At 39.3% G+C, this 23065-nt stretch overlaps 1 protein-coding gene across 6 annotated transcripts in view; it reads right to left on the bottom strand.

Moving 5' to 3' along the window:
• nsd3 (nuclear receptor binding SET domain protein 3) overlaps positions 1 to 23065 on the bottom strand; it is a 123046-nt gene that overhangs the window by 52624 nt on the left and 47357 nt on the right. For all 6 annotated transcript variants that reach the window (XM_069917828.1, XM_069917829.1, XM_069917827.1 and 3 more), the window contains 5 exons: positions 15946 to 16102; positions 12235 to 12389; positions 9329 to 9778; positions 3731 to 3872; positions 628 to 719 (listed from right to left, as the gene is read on the bottom strand). In XM_069917828.1, the coding sequence (XP_069773929.1) occupies positions 628 to 719; positions 3731 to 3872; positions 9329 to 9778; positions 12235 to 12389; positions 15946 to 16102 (996 nt within the window). The remainder of the gene's footprint in view (positions 1 to 627; positions 720 to 3730; positions 3873 to 9328; positions 9779 to 12234; positions 12390 to 15945; positions 16103 to 23065) is intronic.

The raw sequence follows: 23065 nt of genomic DNA, 5'->3' as shown, positions 1-23065 counted from the left end.
AAGTTCTGCTACCAACCCTGACAGACTGTGATCTTTCCATTAAGAAGTACAGGATCCAATAACAGAGAGGAGTGTTAAGTCCTAGTGAGGACAGCTTCTCACGCAGCCTCTGGGGAATTGTATAATAAAGATACACAACCGTTTCAGACTTGAACCCTTCATCAAGGTATGAGCAAAATGTAGGTGGCCCTGAACTTTGGCTGTGTATCTTTATCTTTGCTTCATAAAGCATTCTGCTTGATCTGCTGAATTCCTCCAGTATTGTGCTTTTACTTCAATTACTGTGTATGTAGACTGGCGTATTTTACTCTATTTGGGTGGCAAATTGTTCACAGAGTGGCAATACGGAATCCTCCCACCAGTAAGGCGGAGGAATGTAGGATAACTGTAGAGTTGAAGATTGTGACGAATTCAGCCTGCATCAGCAAACTTCAAGTTTCTCATTACACAGACACTGCCCAACTGAGAGCCCTCGGCATTTTTAGTTTTTTGTTGTTGATGGTGTTTGCAATTACATAATTGACTGTGATGTAATTGAATGGTGGAAAAGATTTGTGGGGCTGAAGAGGAATCTTCTTTCTTACTTGCAAACTCATCACCATTTAAATAACTAACACCATCGCTTACCTGTTCTTTTCGCATTTTCTTTTTTGGTACAACCTCAACAGACTTTTCCGATTCAGAACGACTTCTTATTGACCTTCTCTGTGGTTTCCTTTCTGAAAGACATTAAAGAGAATTCTAAGTAAAGGCCTACAAAGAAACACTTGGACAATTACAGTTAAAAATGAACAAACATTAAAATTCAAAAGGTGCTTTAATGAATTTAATGAGAAAATTGGCTGGATTTGAAAAAGTTAATGCCCAAGATTAAAATAAAATCCTTTTCCCAAAATGGATTTGCATTCCTTTGTTCTATTTTTGTTCCAATTTTCCTTCACGGTAGTAAATAAATTAGGGAGTGTGGGAACATAGTGGAATGTTAGTATGCCAGTGCTACAGAAGCCTGGATCAAGATGATCACCAAAGCCGCTGAGGAATTTAAACGCTATTAAAAACAAAGCAAAATAAAAAGCCTTTTTTAAACTTTATTTTTTTATTAAAAGCAAGTGAATCCAAAACTGATTTTTGTTGTAACTTATCTGATTTTGTAACGTCCTTTAGGAAAGAAATTCTTCCTAATTCGACTTAATTAGGAGTCTTAATCCATCAGCCTGGGAAATGCTATTCTTTTGCATCACAGTATATTGAAAAAAATAGGATGGCATGCAATCTGCCACTGCGTGAATTGGGAGCCCATCTTAAATAGGAGTGGAGCATCATTAATCTACCAGTCTGTCACAGATGCATCTGTCCACGTCAAACATAATCGCAAAAGACATCAACACACTTATTCACGCTGGGGATGCGCTCCATCATTCTGCACGATAATATAACCAAGCTAACAGACAAGTTCCAAACATACCTGGCAACTCAAAACTGAGCACCAACGCCCCCCCCCCCCCCACCCCCCAAGCTGATTCATCACTAGCAGCAGGGCTCCCCTTTAGCACAAATGACAAATGTTCACTTCACACTCTGGCTGTCAAACTGCCCTGATTCAGCTGGGAGTATGGAAGAATTTGCCACCACTACGTTTCAACTCAATTACCCATGCTTGCTGGTCTACACAGTCAGACCATCTTACAGTTCTAAAATTCTTATCCCCATTTTCAAATCCTTCTTGGGCAGATGACACTCCCACCTCTCCACCTATTATGCTCTTGTGTTCTTATCATTTCACTTCTTTCTGACTTGTTAACCATTCCAATTTTAAAATCACTTTACAACTGGCAGTCATGCTTTCAGCTGCCAATGTGTTGAAATCTGGAATTGGCACCCTAAATCTCTGTTCCTTCAAATCCATCTATCTGACCAAGTCATATTAATGACTCAAAGTCAAAAACGATCTGAATATCTTTCATTGAAACAAAGGTATTACATATATTTATTGGATAAAGTTATACTATGGTAACAGAAACAGGACACAGGATGATGATTTTGTGACACAGATGACTCACCTCATTGCTCTCCCAAGCCTTTCCACTATCTGTAAAAGAACAAGTCACAAATACCATGCAATATTCTCATGTTGATCTGTCCAGCTCCAACAAACTCAAGGATCTTGACAGCATCCCATATAAACTAGCTCACTCAAAGGGCAAATACCACAATGAGACATTTTGCATCATAATGGATTCTAAGGCCTCTGAAACAATACCTTTCAACAGCATGAACCCTGCCACATGCCACCTCGTGTAATTTCACCCTGAGCATTTCCCCAGCTTCAAAATATTTCACTGCTCCTTTATCACTGGTAAGTTAGATCTCTGGAACACCCGCCCTAACATTGCTTCAGGAGAACACTATCCACAGCTCATCCTACAGGCAGTTAGGGATGGGCAAACAATCCGAGTCCAAGAATAAACACCCACATGCTGTGTATGATTAATCTTTGTGTCCATCTATTAAACTGGATAATCATAACAGTCAGCAGACTACAAAGCTTTTTCCCAGTTCGCAATGTTCGTGAATGCAGGGACAGGCTTGGCTTGGTTCAGCGCCAAACATTCTCAAGTTCAAACTTGGATTATCAGCTTGGCTTCATTTCATGATATGCAAATAGCCCAGCTCAACTGAACTTTAGTGATGTGACAATATGCAATACGTCATGCTCGATTTTCTGTTCAAACAAACAATTCAAAGTGCAACAAGCCAATTCAGTCCACAATGCCATGGAGACTAGCCTGGGGTGTGACTCCACACCTTTCTTCTCAATTCAAGCATACACTGCACGCGTGCAAGGACAGACCTGTGGCCAGTTGCAGGCCGAGCAGGTTATGAGAAAGTCCCACTGCTTTAATGACATAGTTGCCTAACTTTTAAGTGGAATTCGGACTTGGAGGTGTTCAGCAACAATCCCATGCATGGTAGTTTTGCATACTGGCTCCTCAGCCAAACACGCAGGCCAGATGTCTGAACTCGCATTTCCTCTCATACTGGTACGATAATGATTTATGATAATTAAGAGTTATGATCATTAAATGTCTAACCACCCATAGACAGAGAGAAGCAGAGTTTATGTATCATCACTGATCTTTCACCAGAATCCATAGATTAGGGATTACACATTTAGACCAGATTGTGCAAAGGCAACAGAGAATATATATATTATATATATGCTATAGTGAACTAAATGGGTTTACAACTCTGGAGTTGTCATTGCCAATGCAAGCTTTATTTCATTTTTTAAAAATATATGTTTAAAGATACAGCACAGTAACAGGTCCTGCCAGCCTCCATACACCCATATGACCAATTACCTACTAAACCCATACATCTTTCAAACGTGGGACAAAACCTGAGCCCACAGAGGAAATCCACGCCGTCATGGGGAGAATGTGCAAACTCTTTAAAGACACCAGGGGATTTGAACCCAGGTTGCTAGCATGGTAACTGTGATGCACTAACCGGGCTACTGATTTTATTTGATGTTTATTTATTTTCTCATTTATTGAATAACTTCAATTTAAATTCCCCCAGCTAGTTAGGACAATTTATACATGCAGATAAGGAGTCTGGGCTTGGGGTGTCCAGAAAGTAACTTAACCATTACACTATATCTTTCTTCTTTCAAGAAGGATACAGCTTACAAGACTTTGAAGTGGAGGGTACAAGAGTGAATATTTACCTAATGGAACAGAGTTTGCCTCTCCATGTGCACACGCGTGCAGAGACTCTGCTTCTCGCTTCTCACTGCCCAAGCTCAACGGTGTAATCAAAAATTCATCCACTTCTCTTGGTGATATCTCTGTTTTAATACTCGTCCCCTTCTGGGAATAAAATGTGTATGTTATTTTCTCTACACAGCCAAGATGAGCAACCAACAAGTCTTTCCTCCCCAAGGTATGTGATGGAAGTCAAGACTTCACAATGAGAAATAAATCAACAACTTTCCTTCAATAAAAAGAATACAATGAAAATGCAGATTTTTCAGTTGCAAATATGCATACTTTTCATCACTCAAACTTTCACTAATTTAAAAAATTCTAGAAGATCAGTTTAAGAAAAATAATTTACTTTATTAATCAAAATGTTTTGCTGCGTCCAAAAATATATTGAGAATTGTATGCTCTAAAATAGGTGAAACAAAGCAGTTACAGGGAGCATGCCTTTGGTCAAATTGCATGTAGAATGTGATCGACATTGAATCCTGTTACACTAAATTCAACCATCTCGTCATGAACTCTCTACCATATTTGAAATTTTGCATTTGTATGCTTTGAGCTTTCTCAAATATTCAAATGGCTTCACTCCAAACCCCTCCCCAAGTACTTCTCTATTGCCCCTGCAGGCCACCTTGTGCTTTTGGTATTTTAGGGTTAGAATGGACTTGCCCGTCACCATTTTAAAAACATCACCTGCAATTGGCAACTGGACAGTTTTTTTTCATTCAACATAACACAAGTATCACAGAAAGAAGGACAAGCGGTGTTACATGCATCCCAAATAATAAGACCTTTGAATGAAAAATATGCCAAACCAAATACCTCAAATAATCACTGTGGCTTTTAAAATGGGAGCAGGCAGAAAATGGGAGAGGAAAGCATAAATGAGATGGCTTCCTAATATTATTTTAAACCCATAAAAAATTTACGTACATATTAACATTGCAAACATCCCATCATCCTCTGCTATTGCAACATATGCAGAACAAAGATGCATTACCAAGCCCATAATCAGCAGAATGTGCCCACATGTACCATCGACATTTGATACTCTGCAATTCACAAATGAAGGATGTGAAAGAATACAGTTTGAACCAAGCATCAATTCACCAACGAAGAAATCTGAAGCACTTGCTGGAAATATCCAACTCACAGCAATTCTGCTTTTTTTAAAAAAAGATTCTGATGGGCTGGTTGCAGTAAACATAACATAACAATTACAGCACGGAAACAGGCCATTAGGCCCTTCTAGTCCGCACCGAACCAAACACCCCTTTCTAGTCCCACCTCCCTGCACAATGCCCATAACCCTCCATCTTCTTCTCATCCATATACCTGTCCAACCTTTTCTTAAATAATACAATTGACTCCGCCGCCACTATTTCTCCCGGAAGCTCATTCCACACGGCTACCACTCTCTGAGTAAAGAAGTTCCCCCTCATGTTACCTCTAAACCTCTGCCCCTTAATTCTTAACTCATGTCCTCTTGTTTTAATCTTTCCTCCTCTTAACGGAAATAGTCTATCCACATCCACTCTGTCTATCCCTTTCATTATCTTAAATACTTCTATCAAATCCCCTCTCAACCTTCTACGCTCCAAAGAATAAAGACCTAATCTGTCCAATCTCTCCCTATACTCTAGATGCTTAAACCCAGGTAATATTCTGGTAAACCTTCTCTGCACTCTCTCCACTCTGTTTATATCCTTCCTATAATTAGGCGACCAGAACTGCACACAGAACTCCAAATTAGGCCGCACCAACGAATTATACAATCTCAACATCACCTCCCAACTCCTATATTCCATGCAATGATTGATAAAGGCCAGCATACTAAAAGCCTTCTTCACCACCCTATTCACGTGAGTTTCTACCTTCAGGGAACGATGTACCGTTACTCCTAAATCTTTCTGCTCTTCTGTATTCATCAATGCTCTCCCATTTACCACGTATGTCCTATTCTGATTCTTCTTACCAAAATGAAGCACCTCACACTTATCAGCATTAAATTCCATCTGCCATTTTTCAGCCCACTTTTCTAAGCAGCCCAAATCCCTCTGCAATCCTTGAAAACCTTCTTCATTATCCACTATTCCACCTATCTTAGTATCGTCTGCATATTTACTAATCCAATTCACCACCCCATCATCTAGATCATTAATGTATATAACGAACAACAATGGGCCCAATACAGATCCTTGAGGCACACCACTGGTCACCGGCCTCCAACCTGACAGACAATTATCCACTACCACTCTCTGGCCTCTCCCTTTCAGCCAATGTTCAATCCATTTGACTATCTCAAAATTTATACCTAAAGACTGCACCTTCCTAACTAACCTTCCATGTGGTACCTTATCGAAGGCCTTACTGAAGTCCATATAGACAACATCCACTACGCTACCCTCATCCACATTCCTAGTCACCTCTTCAAAAAATTCAATCAGATTGGTCAAACATGACCTTCCTCCCACAAATCCATGTTGAGTGCTCCTGATCAGACCCTGTCTATCCAGATGTTTATAAGTACTATCTCTAAGAATTTTCTCCATTAATTTACCTACCACAGACGTCAAACTTACAGGCCGATAGTTCCCAGGCTTCCTCCTTGAACCCTTTTTAAATAACGGATCCACATGCGCAATGTGCCAATCCTCCGGCACTATCCCCATATCTAATGACATTTGGAAAATTACCGCCAGAGCCTCTGCTATTTCCTCCTTCACTTCTCTCAATGTCCTGGGGAAGATCCTGTCTGGTCCCGGAGACTTATCCACCTTTATATTCTTCAAAAGCCTTAAAACTACACCTTTTGTAATCTCTATATTCCCCATATTTACCCAATTTGCTTTTTTTATCTCACATCTCCCAATATCCTTCTCCTTAGTGAATACCGAAGAAAAGAAACTGTTCAATATCTCCCCCATTTCTCTAGGCTCCACACACAGTTTTCCGCTCTGATTTTCTAAGGGACCAATTTTGTCTCTAGCTTTCCTCTTACCATTAACATATTTGTAGAACTCTTTTGGATTAGTTTTCACCCTGCTTGCCATAGTTTCCTCGTACCTTCTTTTAGCTTTCCTAATTCCTCTCTTAAGATTCCTCTTACATTCAATGTATCTTTCAAACATCTCCTTAACTCCATGCTTCTTATATCTAATGACCGCCTCCCTTTTTCTTCGAACCAAGTTTCCAATATTCCTTGAAAACCACGGCTCTCTCAAACCTTTTTCCCCTCCTTTTAACCTAACAGGAACATAAAGCTTTTGCACTCTCAAAATCTGATCTTTAAAAGACTTCCATCTCTCTACTACATCCTGCCCATAAAACAAATTGTCCCAATGCACACCCTGCAAGTCCTTTCGCATCTCCTCAAATCTAGCTTTTCCCCAATCAAAAACCTCAACCCTTGGCCCTGACTTCTCTCTTTCCATAATGACATTGAAGCTGATGGCATTATGGTCACTGGACCCGAAGTGCTCGCCAACACTAACCTCCGTCACTTGACCCATCCCATTTGCCAACAGTAGATCTAACACTGCTCCTTCTCTGGTCGGCACCTCTACATATTGTTGTAAAAAACTATCTTGCACACATTTCACAAACTCTAACCCATCCAGTCCTTTCACAGAATGTGTTTCCCAATCTATATGTGGAAAATTAAAATCTCCCATAATTACAACCCTGTGCTTATCACAAATATCTACTATCTCCCTACAGATTTGCTCCTCGAGGTCTCAGTCCCCTCCGGGTGGTCTATAATACACCCCTACAAGTGTAACCTCTCCTTTCCTACTCCTCAGTTCCACCCAAATAGCCTCCGTGGATGTGCCCTCTAATCTATCCTTCCTAGGCACCGCTGTAATATTTTCCCTGACAAGCAATGCAACCCCACCTCCTCTTGCCCCTCCGACTCTATCACACCTAAAACAACGAAACCCAGGGATATTCAGTTGCCAATCACATCCCTCCTGCAACCATGTCTCACTAATCGCTACCACATCATACTTCCAAGTATCAATCCACACCTTCAGCTCATCCACCTTTTTTACAATACTCCTGGCATTAAAATATATGAATTTCAGAGATTTCCCAATTTTTAATCCCTGTTTTCCCTCATCTTTAAGAACAACATTATTTACTTTTCCTGCCAATTGCCCTTCATCTTCTTCTAGAGCATTTCCCTTCTCTATCACCTGCCCATCCATATTCAAATACTTACTACAAACTTTCTTTGTTTGCATTCTAACCTTCTCCTTACTGCTCTGTACTATTTTGTTCCCTCCCCCCAACCATTCTAGTTTAAAGGATCCTAAGTAGCCCTAGCAAATACCTCTGCCAGGATTCTGGTCCCCCTGGGATTTAAGTGTAACCCGTCCTTACTGTACAGGTCACATCTCCCCCAAAAAAGGTCCCAGTTATCCAGAAACTTAAAACCCTGCCCCTTACTCCACCCCTTCAGCCACGTGTTTATCCTCCACCTCATCCTATTTCTATTCACACTGTCACGTGGGACAGGGAGTAATCCAGAGATTACCCCCTTTGCGGTCCTTCTTTTTAACTCCCTACCTAACTGCCTGTACTCACTTTTTAGGACCTCCTCTCTATTTCTCCCTATGTCATTGGTACCTACATGTACCACGACCTCTGGCTCCTGTCCCTCCCACTTTAGGATTTTAAAAATTCAACCTGGTCTTTGAAAATTACCAGAAATGGTTCTATTTGTCTGCTGGTCCCACATTTCCCCAGCTTGTAAAGGTGCTGACACATCTAGTGCCATGCTGAACAAATAATGGTTATATCGTGGGGGGGGGGGAGGTGGAAATTAGGATACTTCAGGATTAGGCCAATCATTTAAATACAAACTGAGGTGGTGAAAACAAGCATTTAGCTCAGAGCCAATTTCTGTCACCTCACAAATTTATTCTTCCTTGCAGGAGAAACGGGATAGAAAGCACAGAAATAATCAAAACTGGCTTTCTTTTACTTTCCTTCCCCATTCCTGTTATATGCATGATGATCCGAGAAAATTAAACGTGAAATTCTGGTTAATGGAGGTTGAGAGAGAGAGAGAGAGATGCGATGAGACTGCAAATAAAGCAAGAGACCAGAAAATTATTATTGGAACATCAGCCATCTAAAAATTATTTGATGAAAATCCGTAACTGTCAAACAGTTTTTATGCCCAGCATTCACAATCACCAGTAAAATTAATGCTGGATAAGCAGTGTACTTAAGATAGGAAAAATGTTGGTTTTGCATCTTTATCTTTGCTATGTAAAGTACATTATTTGACCTGCTGAGTTTCTCCAATATTGTTTTTGCTTCAATCATGTCGTCTGCAGAGTTTTGTGTTTTATTCACAATCATCAATAGCCAATAAAAAGGACAAAGGACAAGGGGCAAAACAATTAAATGACATTGCCCTGAGGCTTTTAAACCCATTACGCAAGAGCACCAACCTGGAAGTTCTTCCTTATGGACAATTACATACTTATATTAGCAATCAAGTATCAAAAAGGAAATTTCCGATTTTTGTTTCCCTCCTGGATTTCAAATACCTGATCACTTTTTCTTACTGGTAACACTTCACACTCAAGGCTGCCACCATTTCTTTTCTCAGCCTGGTTTCCTTTGAGGTTTGAAAGAGAAGGTGGCAGGGACTTTCTAGCTGCTGCTGTTCTCCAAGTCATTTTAGGGGCAGGCTCTTTGATGTCCGCTTGCCTTTCGCGTACACGTTGAACTGTATCATTAGTAGAAGAAGCGGGAAAGAGTGCTTTCTGCTTTGTCCGGTCTTGTGAAGGACTTGACAAGTTTTCACGTTGTCTGTTTCTCTTTACTTCAAGGTCTGTATTTCTTGTTGTATCTGCTGATAAGTCAGGCTTTTGGTCCACATAAATAAAGGTGTACTGTTCTATCCTGTCCTCCCGTGCCAATCTCAATGCATCTTCTACTTGAGATATGCCAACATCCCACTGAGGCCGGATTCTTTGTGCTATAGGCTTGAGGATCTATGGGGGGAAATGAAGATGCACTCAATTACAATGCTTTTCTTTTATTACAAGTTCAAAAAAAAGCTGCTTTGGGAAGTATCAACATTTTGCTTTTCAAGAAAACCATTGCAATTTAATTTGTGTAACATTTCCAGAATATTCTATCGGCTTCACAGGCCAACCTTTTAATTTAGACATATAGCACACGGTAACAAGCCATTTTGGGGGTACAGGTTAATTGGGCAGCACGGACTCATGGGCTTGTAACCGTGTGCTGTATGTCTAAATTAAAAATTAAAAGGTTGGCCACCCCTGACCTAAAACATGATACTTTTTTGGTCTTCAAATTGATAAATAAAGGAAATGTCGATGATAAAGCAGATTTTAAGTAAAAAAGCATGGTTGGCGCAACACTGTTACAGTGCTGGCAACTTGGGTTCAAATCCGGCACTGTCTGTCAGGAGTTTGCACGTTCTCCCTGTGTTTGTGTAGGTTTCCTCCCACCACTCAAAAGGTATTGGGGTTATAGATCAGTTGGGTGTAATGGAGAAAGCAAGGGCTTGTGGGTCAGAAGAGCCTGTTACCGTGTTGCAAGTCTAAAAAAAAAGTTCCACATCAATCAAATCAAAATAAGAGCCAAATTCTCTGCTGTTCCATTAAAATCAATAGCATTGGATCACAGCATGCATATTTGCCAACATCTTGTATTTTAAAGTTCTGGAGCACAGATGACCAACTATGACCCCAATATTGTGGAGCTCCACTGCACCTGCTCCAAGTACATTCATATCAGAATTTTTGGTGAGATGCAAAAGATTATGATCCACCATTCTTGTAGTTTCCTTACAAATCATAATTGCGACAGAAAGCTTTCTGTTCTTGATGCACGGATATAAAGAGTCCTCAAGCTGTTATTGATGTGCATTGGACCAAGTATTTTTCTACATTCTTTGGACTGGTGGGCTTAAACTAGTGCAGGCATTACTTGCGGCTGCCTACTTCCATTGCAACTTGTTTATTCTGATGAAATCACGTCCTTCATTTTTGGCACTATGAACACAGGAGTTGATGGAAGTGCTGCTTGTGCACCTAGTAACAGCAAGGTTCTACCTGTGCACATCATACAACTGTGCATGCCATTCGCTACACTGCAATTTCTTGTTAAACTCTCAAGAAATATTCTTTTGTTTTCAGGACACTGATACCAATTTGCAACTGAAATTGAAATTCCGTGAGCCTGCACAAATTTTAGGAGCAGGTCGTTCAGACCATCAAGCCAGCTCCACCATTTAATAAGATTACAGCCCACCTGACTGCAATCTCATCCCCACGTTCCCATCTACTCGCAGTAATCTTTCAACCCTTTGCTTATCGAACATCTAACAACCTTAGTACTTTCAAGTGCAAGATCAGTACTTTCTTTATGCTGTACTTGCATCTTGGCGCCTCTCAGTTCGGCGGGCAGCAACCTCCTTTGAAGAAGACCGCAGAGCCCACCTCACTGACAAAAGACAAAGGAGGAAAAGCCCAACACCCAACCCCAACCATCCAATTTTCCCATGCAACCGCTGCAACCGTGTCTGCCTGTCCCGCATCGGACTTGTCAGCCACAAACGAGCCTGCAGCTGATGTGGACATTACCCCTCCATAAATCTTCGTCCACGAAGCCAAGCCAAAGAAAATATCTTTGAAGAAGAGTTCCAAAGATTTTCAGCTCTGAAAAATAAAATGGTCTTATTTCTGTTTTAAGTGGAGCAACTGAGCTTTGGATTCCCCCACAAGAGGTAATATCCTCTTCACATTCTCTCTCTCTCAAGGTCTCTCACAATCACATACTTTTCAACTGTCCCTAAACTTCAGCAGATGCAAACCTTACTTTCTACTTTTCCTCAGACAGAATGGATGTACTACAGTATCAGCAAGGTCATGAGCAAATCTTATGCAGCTCACAAATATAACAATAAAACAATTCTCTTTTTTACCCAATGGATATGTCAGACTTCAGAACAAAAAAAAGGGTTGATCCTTAATTGCCATTTGAAAAAAATCTGCACGTCACCCAGTTAAATAACAAGTAGGGTTCAGGAATAAATTCTGACATTGTTATTGATGCCTACATCTCAAAATGAGTTATTATCTCAAATGAGCAGCACAGTTAGTGCAACGCTGTTACAACAGCAACAATCTGGGCCCAAATCTGGCACTAAGAAAGCTGAAACCAGAACTAACCATCACATAGATAAATGCAAGGCCTCAATTTTAAATAAACATAGGAGTCACCACTCAAACTCACAGGGCAGTGTCAAGCAACAATACATCATGACATCCTGAGGCAGACATTAAAACTAAGGCACATGTAAGCACATTTAGTCAAAATCTTCTAGTGATTTCCAAACTTTAATGCATTCAATAGAGGAAGTCCATCGTTATAGTTCATTACCCCCCCCCCCCCCCCCCACCTCCACCATGGATACCTTTTGCTTCTCTGCTGCATTGCTGGCTTGTCTGGCAGTATCAGCTACAAGAGCCTCATATTGTGAGCAACCCTTGTAGGAAGCTACTCGCTTCTCGTGGATCCAGGCTCTTTCTGGCACAGTCCCAAAAAACTGCACATGGTATTCGCGAGCACCTGAACCAGCAGACCAAAGATTATAACACTTATTCAGAGACCTGAAGTGAACATCACATAACTGCTTAAGATAGGTATGCAAACTATAAACATCACATTCACAGGATAATAGATTCTTGGACGAAAAGAATGTTTCGACATGTGAAAGTTACACCTGCATGCAGTTAACACCACCAGATTAAAACACAATATCATTCCCCCTCCCCCACCCTTTCCCCTGCGACCGCAGGAAATGCCACACTTGCGCCCACACTACCCCCCTCACCACCATTTGGGGCCCCAAATAGTCCTTTCACTTGTGTATCCACAGGAGTAATCTATTGCATCAGGTGCTCTCTTTGTGGCCTTCTCTACCTTGGAGAGACTGGGTACAGTCTGGGAGATTGCTTCGCTGAGTGCGGCCACCATCAGTGACAGGGATCTCCCAGTGGCCAACCACTTCAATATTACACCCCACTCCCATGCTCACATCTATCCATGGCATCATGTACTATCCCACCAAGACCACACACAAATTGGAGAAACAACAGCTGATTTTCCATCTGCCCTCATTTTTTCATACCTTGATGAAGGGCTCAAGCCAGAAATGTTAGTTATATGTTTATCTTTGCTATACAAAGTCTGCTGTTTGGCCTGCTGAGTTTCTCCAGCATTGTGTTTTACAACATGTTACTTTCTGACAAGCATATTTCTCTAATTGAACAATGTGTTATTGCAGCAAAATTATTAAACAGTGGACGACAAAGTACTTATTCAACTTGCCAGCAATAACCACGGCACTACATTTTTGCCAGTGATTCTTTCAAATTGCTTTGGTTTGACAAGTTATTGTTCTGTAATTACTTATGGCTTAGCAACACAATCTTTGGTGAATTGTGTAGTAATCATCTTTGTTTTATTCTTTGCTGTTAATTTCATCTTTCACATTTTTTCATGCCTTGTACGAGTCAGATCAGCTGTTCCCATCCCACTGCAAACTATTATTGCATAAACTAGCCAGAGTCAAAGCATCAGACTGGCCCATGCAGAGTTAGATCTACATTTCAGTCTCTGGTGAAAAGGCTTTGCAGGCACAAAACAAGGAAGCCACTGGGTGGAGTTTGAGCCACAGAGCCTTACTATCTGATACGTAACATACGAAAAATAGACATCTCGAAATCCAATACCCTTGAACTTTGATATCACAGCCTTCAGTCAATATCAGATTTTCAGGAAAAACAAGTTGACCTTTTGCACTCAAGGGATTTAAATTGCTAAAAGTGACAAAACTGGTCATATCATAGCTAATCTATTTGTGCAGATTTTTTTTTCCATCGTACATAAGCATACACTTCTTCAAATATATCGAGGAGGAATCCACATATGGACAAGGAGCAATGCCTGTTTATTGAAGGTATCACAGGAATAAGTCACTGCATATGCTCTCGGAGTTGTGAACTGGGGCACTAAACAATTATTGGGTGTGGGAGGGTGTGCAGTAACACAGTGATGGGCATAGGTTAGATTGACAAAATCAATTCTTTAGTTGGCATTGAATCCAAGGCAGCACCTAGCTGTAAACACAATTCTGAAGTAAAACAGCTGGTCAAACAGCGTAATTTTATGTTGCAAAGTAAAGAAAAAAAAACAATGGTTTGGCCTTGAGCCCTTCATGTTTCTCCAGCATTGTTTTTACTTCAACCTATGTGTCTGCAGATTTTTGTGTTTTACTACACCGCTTAATAACAAATTCATTAATTCAGGGCCCCGTCACCCACAATTTTGTGTTTTTTTTTAATAAGTGGGAGATTTATTGAATTATTATACACTTCCCCTTTACACTACTTACCTCTCAAGAGGTACACTTTGTGCTCAATTAATTGAAACCTCCAAATCCCATTTGAATATGTGATCCAAACTATATGCAGATCTTTCTTATATAAATAATCTTATTATAAATCCTAGAAGAAGCAGTTTAATCACCATAAAAGGTAAGATTCTAACACAACCAATGTGGCATAAATTTACTTGAAATAAAGCAAATACTCATGAGAAGAGTTTGCAAACATGCAGCAAAGAAAAAGAAACTTGGGAATAAAAACTTCAGTGTTGATTGGGGTAAGGGCAGAACATCAAATCTTTTACCACAGGGTATGGCAATTCGGTCCAATCACTAGAAAGAGCTTTCCTCAATGTCCTGCGGTCCTGATTTTCCCCATGATCTTGCCATTCAGGAATACATAGCATTCCCTTTTCAAAACTGTTACCTACTCTGTCTCGATTTCTTATGCCATCTTGGAGCACAATTTTTTCTTTTATTTTCTGAATTTCCATTTGGCATGCCATGTGCAATTGATGAAATACAAACATCAAAAAGAGAGCTCATACATGCAACTTGAGGCAAAAATCAAATCATATGCATATGATGGCATGGAAAAGGCATACTTCAGTTTTTTTCCAATTAATATACCACTTCAGGACTTGGGGACAATGATGTGTACCTGATATTTGGCCATTTCTTTCACTGTAGAAAATAGTCTGCTGAAAAGGATAAAACTGGGGGTTTTCCCACACCTTTTGCCAGTTAGTGCTTGGATTAGAACCATAGAAAATTACAGCACAGAAAACAGGCCCTCAAGTCTGTACTGAACTATTATTCTGCCTAGTAACACTGACCTGTACCCAGACCATATCCCTCCATACCCCTGCCATCATGTACCAAGTTTTTCTCAAAACTGAGCCCTCATTCACCATTTCAGCAAGCAGCTCATGACACACTCTTACTACTCTCTGTGTGAAGAAGTTCCCCTTTCCCTTTTCACCCTTAACTTGTTCTCTGATTTGTATCTCACCTAACCTCTATATCTCTCATAATTTATGTTTATCATTTTCTTATTCTTCTATGGTTCATGGAATTAAATTCTAACCTAATGTCTTTTGGTGGCCAGTGATAGAACCAAATTAATAGAAGGCAGCTTGAATTCACTGTTGTCTTCCATGTTTTATGTAAACCCAAAACATTATCTCAGCTAGACCTTGCCAAAGACACCATCAGAAGATTCACCAAAACAGGTCAACTGGCAAAATGTATTTCCACATATTGTCATTGGTGGATGCAAAAGTACCGAAGCAATTCAAAAACCAAGTAGAATTCTTGGCGAGTAGAGAAGCTGCAGACTTCTCTTGGGTAAACCAAGTCAGTTCTCCTCCAATGTCTCAAGAATGTATGGCAATTTGTGTTTGTTTGCTACAACATCAATTTGCTGATTTCCCTTGAGATGTGGCAACAACAATAATTTTCGACAGACTTTATGTTTCACAATAACTACCTTAAAAGATTTTTTTTTAAAAACAAAAAAGTCACGTGTGGGGCAACTGAATATTTAATTCCAACAAAAGCAATAGTTTCTAGTTTTCAGGGAAATTCCCTCAATAAGTTTGTTGCTAGATTAGTCACATAGATTAGCTCCCAGCTCAAAAGCAGAAATGTTCTGGCAACAGTTGGTTAACTCCAAGGAAGAGTTGTGCTTCTCAAGGGAAACCCCAGGGTGCCAATTATCTTTGCAGTTAGACTTACCTCTTGTATTGATCTTGGTATGAATCTGCAGCAATGGATCGCAGGACACCATGCAAGGCCACCAGGGATACGTACCAACCTTCGTCCATACCAAGTCGCCAACCTGATAAATTCTCGAAACTGCTGTCTGATTTCCAGAGTCTGGTAACTGATGGGTCTGAAACACACAAGGCAACATTTTTAATCAACAGGATATAATCACAAATCATTTTGGTTTGAAGTGATAACCACAAGTATATCTGGAACCTGGGGCAGAAAACAAAAATATTATGCTTTCAAGTTTATAATTTATAAACCTACCCTAACAAAACACAGATAATATATTAAAATGAATTTTATAAAACTAAACCAGTTTATTGTAGATTAGATTATCCCAGAGAAGAAAATTGACCTCAAGTCAAGAAGGGAACAACTCGAGAATCTAAACGCCTTCATGAACAAAACCCTCAACCAGCAAGCTAGATATTGAGCTCAAGGCAGAATACATGCATGATACCAGAAAACAGAAATTAAGCAGAGCTGAAACAGTTGAGTAAAAGAAAAGTGGAAGAAAAACTCAGGATAGACCTCATACAGTAAAAACCATTATCCGGAATTCAAGCAAAAACATGCAAATTAAATAGGTTTAAAAATGTGAAAATTGGCACCCCTCACCATTAGTTTGCTAATCATGCAACCTCAAGCAAATGGAAAATTCAATTATCCAGCATCTACCAATCCCCATAGGTGCTGGATCTTGGGGGTTGTATCGTATTTCCAGCGATTGTATATTAAAGAATATATGGAAATATGGGTCACACATTTGGCATGGCAGTTTGCATAATGTGTTAGAGAGCCAGCAATCGGAACCAGGGTTCAAATTCCGTGCCATCTGTAAGGAGTTTGTACATTCTCCCCATGTCTGCATGGATTTCCTCCAGGGGCTGATTTCCTCCCACAGTTCAAAATGAAGCGGGGGGGTGGGGGGGGTTCCAAATTAATTGGGCAGTGTGGGGTCATGTGCCAAAATGGCCTGTTACTGTGCTGTATGTCTTAATTTATAAAAAAGAAAGAAGCCCCAGCAATGGAACTTTACCCTTATTAGTTAATAGTAGCCTTTTCTGTATTGTAGTTGAAGGCGCACAGGCACCTCAAACAAACAGAAATCAGTGAAACAGCATGGAAATAGGTCTGTTAGCACAATTGTACAGGCCAAAGTCCCATTTGACCCTTACATTCCTCCCCAACCTTTCCTGTCCATAAACCTGTTAAAATGTCTTTAAAAACTTGGCAAATGCACCTTCCTCTACCACTTCATCTGGAAGCTTATGGCATATACCCACTACTTTGTGTGGAAAACTTGCCCTCAGGTCTCCTTTACATCCTTCTCCTCTTGTCTAACTAAATAGCAAATTTAAATACCTTGTAAATGGAAATCAATAAGACTATGAAACAATAAGTACATTGACTTTATAAGGAAGGGATTCTTTTTTTAATTTTTTTTAAATTTTTCACACTATGAACCATACTGACCAAAATACACACACAAACATTTCCCTCTTGAATATACACTGTGTCATTTTCTCCCCTTTTTCCCCCTCCCTTCCCTCCCTCCTTCACACCACCTCCCCACCCACTCAACATTCAACATTTATGATATATTAAACCCATTAAACAATGTCATCACACAATGAAAATACACAAGAAATTTGTGTCTTCTACTTTCACATACTGGGTCAGTTCATTTCGTCTTCTTCTCCTTCTGTCATTTTAGGTGGTGGAGGTCTGCGGTAGGACTTCTGTGTTGTGTTCCATGTACGGTTCCCAAATTTGTTCGAATACTGTAATGTTATTTCTTAAATTATATGTTATTTTTTCCAATGGAATACTACATTTATTCATTTCTATGTACCATTGCTGTATTCTCAGGCTATCTTCTAATTTCCAGGTTGGACATAAAACATTTTTTTTTGCTACAGCTAAGGCTATCATAATAAATCTTTTTTGTGCTCCATCCAAATCAAGTCCAAGTTCTTTACTTATATTACTTAGAAGAAAGATCTCTGGATTTTTTGATATGTTGCTTTTTGTGATTTTATTTAATTCCTGATTTAGATCTTCCCAAAAATTTTTCACTTTCTCACATGCCCAAATTGCATGTACTGTTGTTCCCGTTTCCTTACAGCGAAAACATCTGTCTGATACTATTGGGTCCCATTTATTTAACTTTTGGGGCGTGATATATAGCCTGTGTAACCAATTATATTGTATCATGCGTAACTTCGTGTTTATTGTATTTCTCATAGTTCCAGAGCATAGCTTTTCCCATGTTTCATTCTTTATCTTTATGTTTAGATCTTGTTCACATTTTCGTTTGGGTTTACAGCTGGTTTCTCTTGCAGTTTGATGTACATGTTTGTTATAAATCTTTTAATTATCATTGTGTCTGTAATCACATATTCAAAATTGCTTCCTTCTGGTAACCTCAGCCTGCTTCCCAATTTGTCCTTCAAGTAGGTTTTCAGTTGGTGGTATGCAAACATTGTACCGTGAGTTATACCATATTTGTCCTTCATTTGTTCAAAAGATAATAATTTATTTCCCGAAAAACAATTTGCTATTCTTTTGATCCCTTTTCTCTCCCATTCTCTAAAGGAAAGGTTATCTATTGTGAAAGGGATTAGTTGATTTTGCATCAATATTAATTTTGGTAGTTGATAATTTGTTTTATTCTTTTCTACATGAATCTTCTTCCAAATGTTGAGCAGATGGTGCAGTACTGGTGAATTCCTAAGTTGCACCATCTTTTCATGCCACTTATATAATATATGTACCTTCTCCCCTATTTTATCTAGCCAAGGCAAATAGCGCCTTTGGAAGACTACACAAAAGAGTCTGGAAACACAACCAACTGAAAAACCTCACAAAGATTAGTGTATACAGAGCCGTTGTCATACCCACACTCCTGTTCGGCTCCGAATCATGGGTCCTCTACCGGCATCACCTACGACTCCTAGAACGCTTCCACCAGTGTTGTCTCCGCTCCATCCTCAACATTCATTGGAGCGACTTCATCCCTAACATCGAAGTACTCGAGATGGCAGAGGCCGACAGCGTCGAATCCACGCTGCTGAAGATCCAACTGCGCTGGGTAGGTCACGTCTCCAGAATGGAGGACCATCGCCTTCCCAAGATCGTGTTATAAGGCGAGCTCTCCACTGGCCACCGTGACAGAGGTGCACCAAAGAAGAGGTACAAGGACTGCCTAAAGAAATCTCTTGGTGCCTGCTACATTGACCACCGCCAGTGGGCTGATAAAAACTGTGTCTGCCTGTCCCGCATTGGACTTCTCAGCCACAAACGAGCCTGCAGCTGACGTGGACATTACCCCTCCATCAATCTTCGTCCACGAAGCCAAGCCAAAGAAGAATCTGGTTCAATCTGGGTTTTCCCTTGTTTGATAAAAATCTGATAGGTATCTTAATTGTGCTGCTCTATAATAATTCTTAAAGTTTGGTAGCTGTAAGCCCCCTTGTTTGTACCATTCTGTTAATTTATCTAGCGCTATCCTCGGTTTCCATCTTTTCCATAAGAATTTCCTTATTATTTTCTTTATTATTTCCTTGAAGAATTTCTTTGTTAGGTGAATTGATAACAATTGGAATAGGTATTGTATCCTTGGGAAGATATTCATTGTAATGCAATTTACCCTTCCTATCAGTGTTAGTGGTAAATCTTTCCAATGTTCTAAGTCATCTTGTAATTTCTTCATTAATGGCTGATAATTTAGTTTGTATAGATGGCCTAGATTATTATCTAGTGGTATACCTAGGTATCAGATTGCTTGTGGTTGCCATCTAAATGGGGATTCTTTCTTAAACTTTGTGAAATTCGCATTATTCATTGGTATCGCTTCACTTTTATTTGCGTTGATCTTGAACCCCGATACTTCTCCATATTCCTTCAATTTCTTATGTAATTCTTTTATTGATATTTCTGCTAGTGTTAAGTATATTATGACATCATCTGCAAATAGACTGATTTTATATTCCTTCTCTTTTATTTTTAACCCTCATTTTATTTTCTGTTCTTATCAGTTCTGCCAATGGTTCTATAGCTAACGCGAACAGTGAGGGAGATGGTGGACATCCCTGCCTAGTTGAAATGCTTAATTTAAATTGGTTTGATATATATCCATTTACTGTCACCTTCGCCAATAGTCTTATATAATGCTTTAATCCAATTAATATATTTCTCTGGTAGGTTGAACCTCTGTAGTACTTTGAATAAATAATTCCTTTCTACTCTGTCAAAGGCTTTCTCTGCATCTAAGATAACTGCTACTGTTAGCGTCTTGTTTCCTTGTACTACATAAAGTTAATGAACTTACAGATATTGTCCGTTGTTTGTCTTTTCTTAATAAATCCATTTTGATCTAGTTTTACTATTTTTGGTGCACAGTCGGCCAATCTGTTTGCGAATAGTTTAGCTATTATCTTATAATCTGTGTTAAGTAGAGATATTGGTGTTAGTGGATCTTTCCCAGTCTTTCACATTACTGTAATTATTGCTGTTTTGCATGAATCTGGCATGTTTTGTGTTTCTTCAATCTGGTTCATTACTTCCAGGAGAGGAGGAATTAATAAGTCTTTAAATGTTTTATAGAATTCTTTTGGGAGTCCGTCCTCTCCCGGCATTTTATTGTTCGGTAGTTTTTTTTTAATATATCCTGTATTTCCTCTATTTCAAATGATTTTATTAATTTATTTTGCTCCTCTTCTTGCAATTTTGATAGTTCAATTGGAGCTAGATATCTATTTTGTCTTCTTTCGCTTCGTTCTCAGTTCGATATAATTGCTCGTAGAATTCCTTGAAGTTTTCATTGATCTCCATAGGGTTATATGTAATTTGTTTGTCCTTTTTCCTGGATGCCAATAGTGTTCTTTTAGTTTGTTCTGTCTTAAGCTGCCAAGCTAGTATTTTGTGCATTTTTTCTCCTAGCTCTAATACTTCTGTTTTGTCTACATTATGTTCTTCTCCACCTTGTACATTTGTAGTGTTTTGTATTTTTTTTTTTGTCTGCCAATTCTCTTCTTTTTGTTCTATCTTCCCTTGTTGCTAATTCTTTTTCTATACTTGCTATTTCCCTTTCCAGCTGTTCTATTTCCCAATTGTAGTCCTTCTTCATCTTAGTTACATAACTTATTATCTGCCCTCTAATGAATGCTTTCATTGCATCCCATAATATAAATTTGTCTTTCACTGATTCCGTATTTATTTCAAAGTACATTTCAATTTGTCGGACAATGAATTCTCTAAAATCCTGTCTTTTAAGTAGCATGGAGTTTAATCTCCATCTATACATTCTCAGTGGGATGTCCTCCAGCTCTATTGCTAATAATAGGGGTGAGTGATCCGATAACAATCTAGCTTTATATTCCGTTTTTCTAACTCTCCCTTGGATGTGGGCTGACAACAGGAACAGGTCTATCCTTGAGTATGTTTTATGTCTACCCGAATAATATGAGTATTCCTTCTCCTTTGGGTGTTGTCTCCTCCATACATCCAAAAGTTGCATTTCCTGCTTCGATTTAACCATAAATTTCGTTACTTTGTTCTTTCTGCTAGTCTTTTTTCCAGTTTTATCCATGTTTGAGTCCAAATTAAGGTTAAAGTCCCCTCCTATCAGTATATTCCCCTGCGTATCTGCAATCTTCAGAACGATATCTTGCATAAATTTTTGATCCTCTTCATTAGGTGCATATACATTGAGCAAATTCCAAAATTCTGAACATATCTGACACTTTATCATTTGTGTTTCCTGCACAAATGCTATGTCAATTTTTTCTTTCTTCATTAAATTAAACAGCCTCTTCCTTTTGATTTGGTTATGTATTCCGTTAATATTTATAGTCATATAATTCAACATGGCCATTTCATACTTTGTTTACCTCTCATTTCTGCTTCCTCATCACCTCCTTTCCTCCTTATCCATTTCTGGTGTTTTTTTTTTTTTTATAAACACATTGTAAGACAACACTTCTAAAACAAAATTTTTCCACTATTCCCACATCTAAAATTCCCATAACCCCAAATGTCCCCCCCACCTCTGAGTTGCCCCTTGTCCCTTGTCCCTTGGCGGGCAACCACAACTACCCTCTCCATTTGGATTGCGAACCCGCTCGCAAGTGTCAACTGATTTCGCAGTGACTGTTATTCTCTCCCACCCAGCCCCCTCCAGAAAAGACTTTTATCTTCACATATTACAAAGCTCACCCTCTTAATTCCCCCCTTACTTCCTTTCTTCCCCTTCTTAGTTCTTACTTATACATTATTTTTCTTCTTTATATGAAGTTTGTCATCATTCATGTTCTTGTTACATCTCTTCATCTCTCTGTCTGTTTTGCAGGCGTTCTGCAAATTCTTGTGCTTTCTCCGGATCCGAGAACAGTCTGCTTTGCTGCCCCGGGATAACTATTTTAAGCACTGCTGGATATCTTAACATAAATTTATAGCCTTTCTTCCATAGGATCAATTTTGCTGCATTAAACTCCTTACTCTTCTTCAGGAGCTCAAAACTTATGTCTGGGTAGAAAAAAATTTTGACCTTTGTATTCCAGTGGCTTTTTGTCTTCTCTCATTTTTTTCATTGCCTTCTCCAATATATTTTCTCTTGTCATATATCTCAGGGATTTTACTAGAATGGATCTTGGTTTTTGTTGTGGCTGTGGTTTTGGGGCTAATGTTCTGTGTGCCCTTTCTATTTCCATTCCTTCCTGTATTTCTGGCATTCCTAGGACCCTGGGGATCCATTCTTTTATAAATTCTTTCATATCTTTGCCTTCTTCATCTTCCTTAAGGCCCACTATCTTTATATTGTTTCTCCTATTATAGTTTTCCATTATATCCATCTTCTGAGCTAACATCTCCTGTGTTTCTTTAATTTTTTTTAATCAGATTCCTCCAATTTCATTTTTAAGTCGTCCACTTCCATTTCTACGGCTGTTTCTCGTTCTTCCACCTTGTCTACTCTTTTCCCTATTTCTGTCATGACCATCTCTAATCTACTCACTTTTTCTTTTGTACCTTTTATTCTTTTTATTTCATTATTTCTCGTGTCTGCCATTCTTTTACTCCTTCC

Source organism: Narcine bancroftii, chromosome 2 (assembly GCF_036971445.1).
Source record: "Narcine bancroftii isolate sNarBan1 chromosome 2, sNarBan1.hap1, whole genome shotgun sequence".
NCBI classification, from domain to species: Eukaryota; Metazoa; Chordata; class Chondrichthyes; order Torpediniformes; family Narcinidae; genus Narcine; species Narcine bancroftii.
This window is presented reverse-complemented; position numbering and strand designations above follow the sequence as displayed.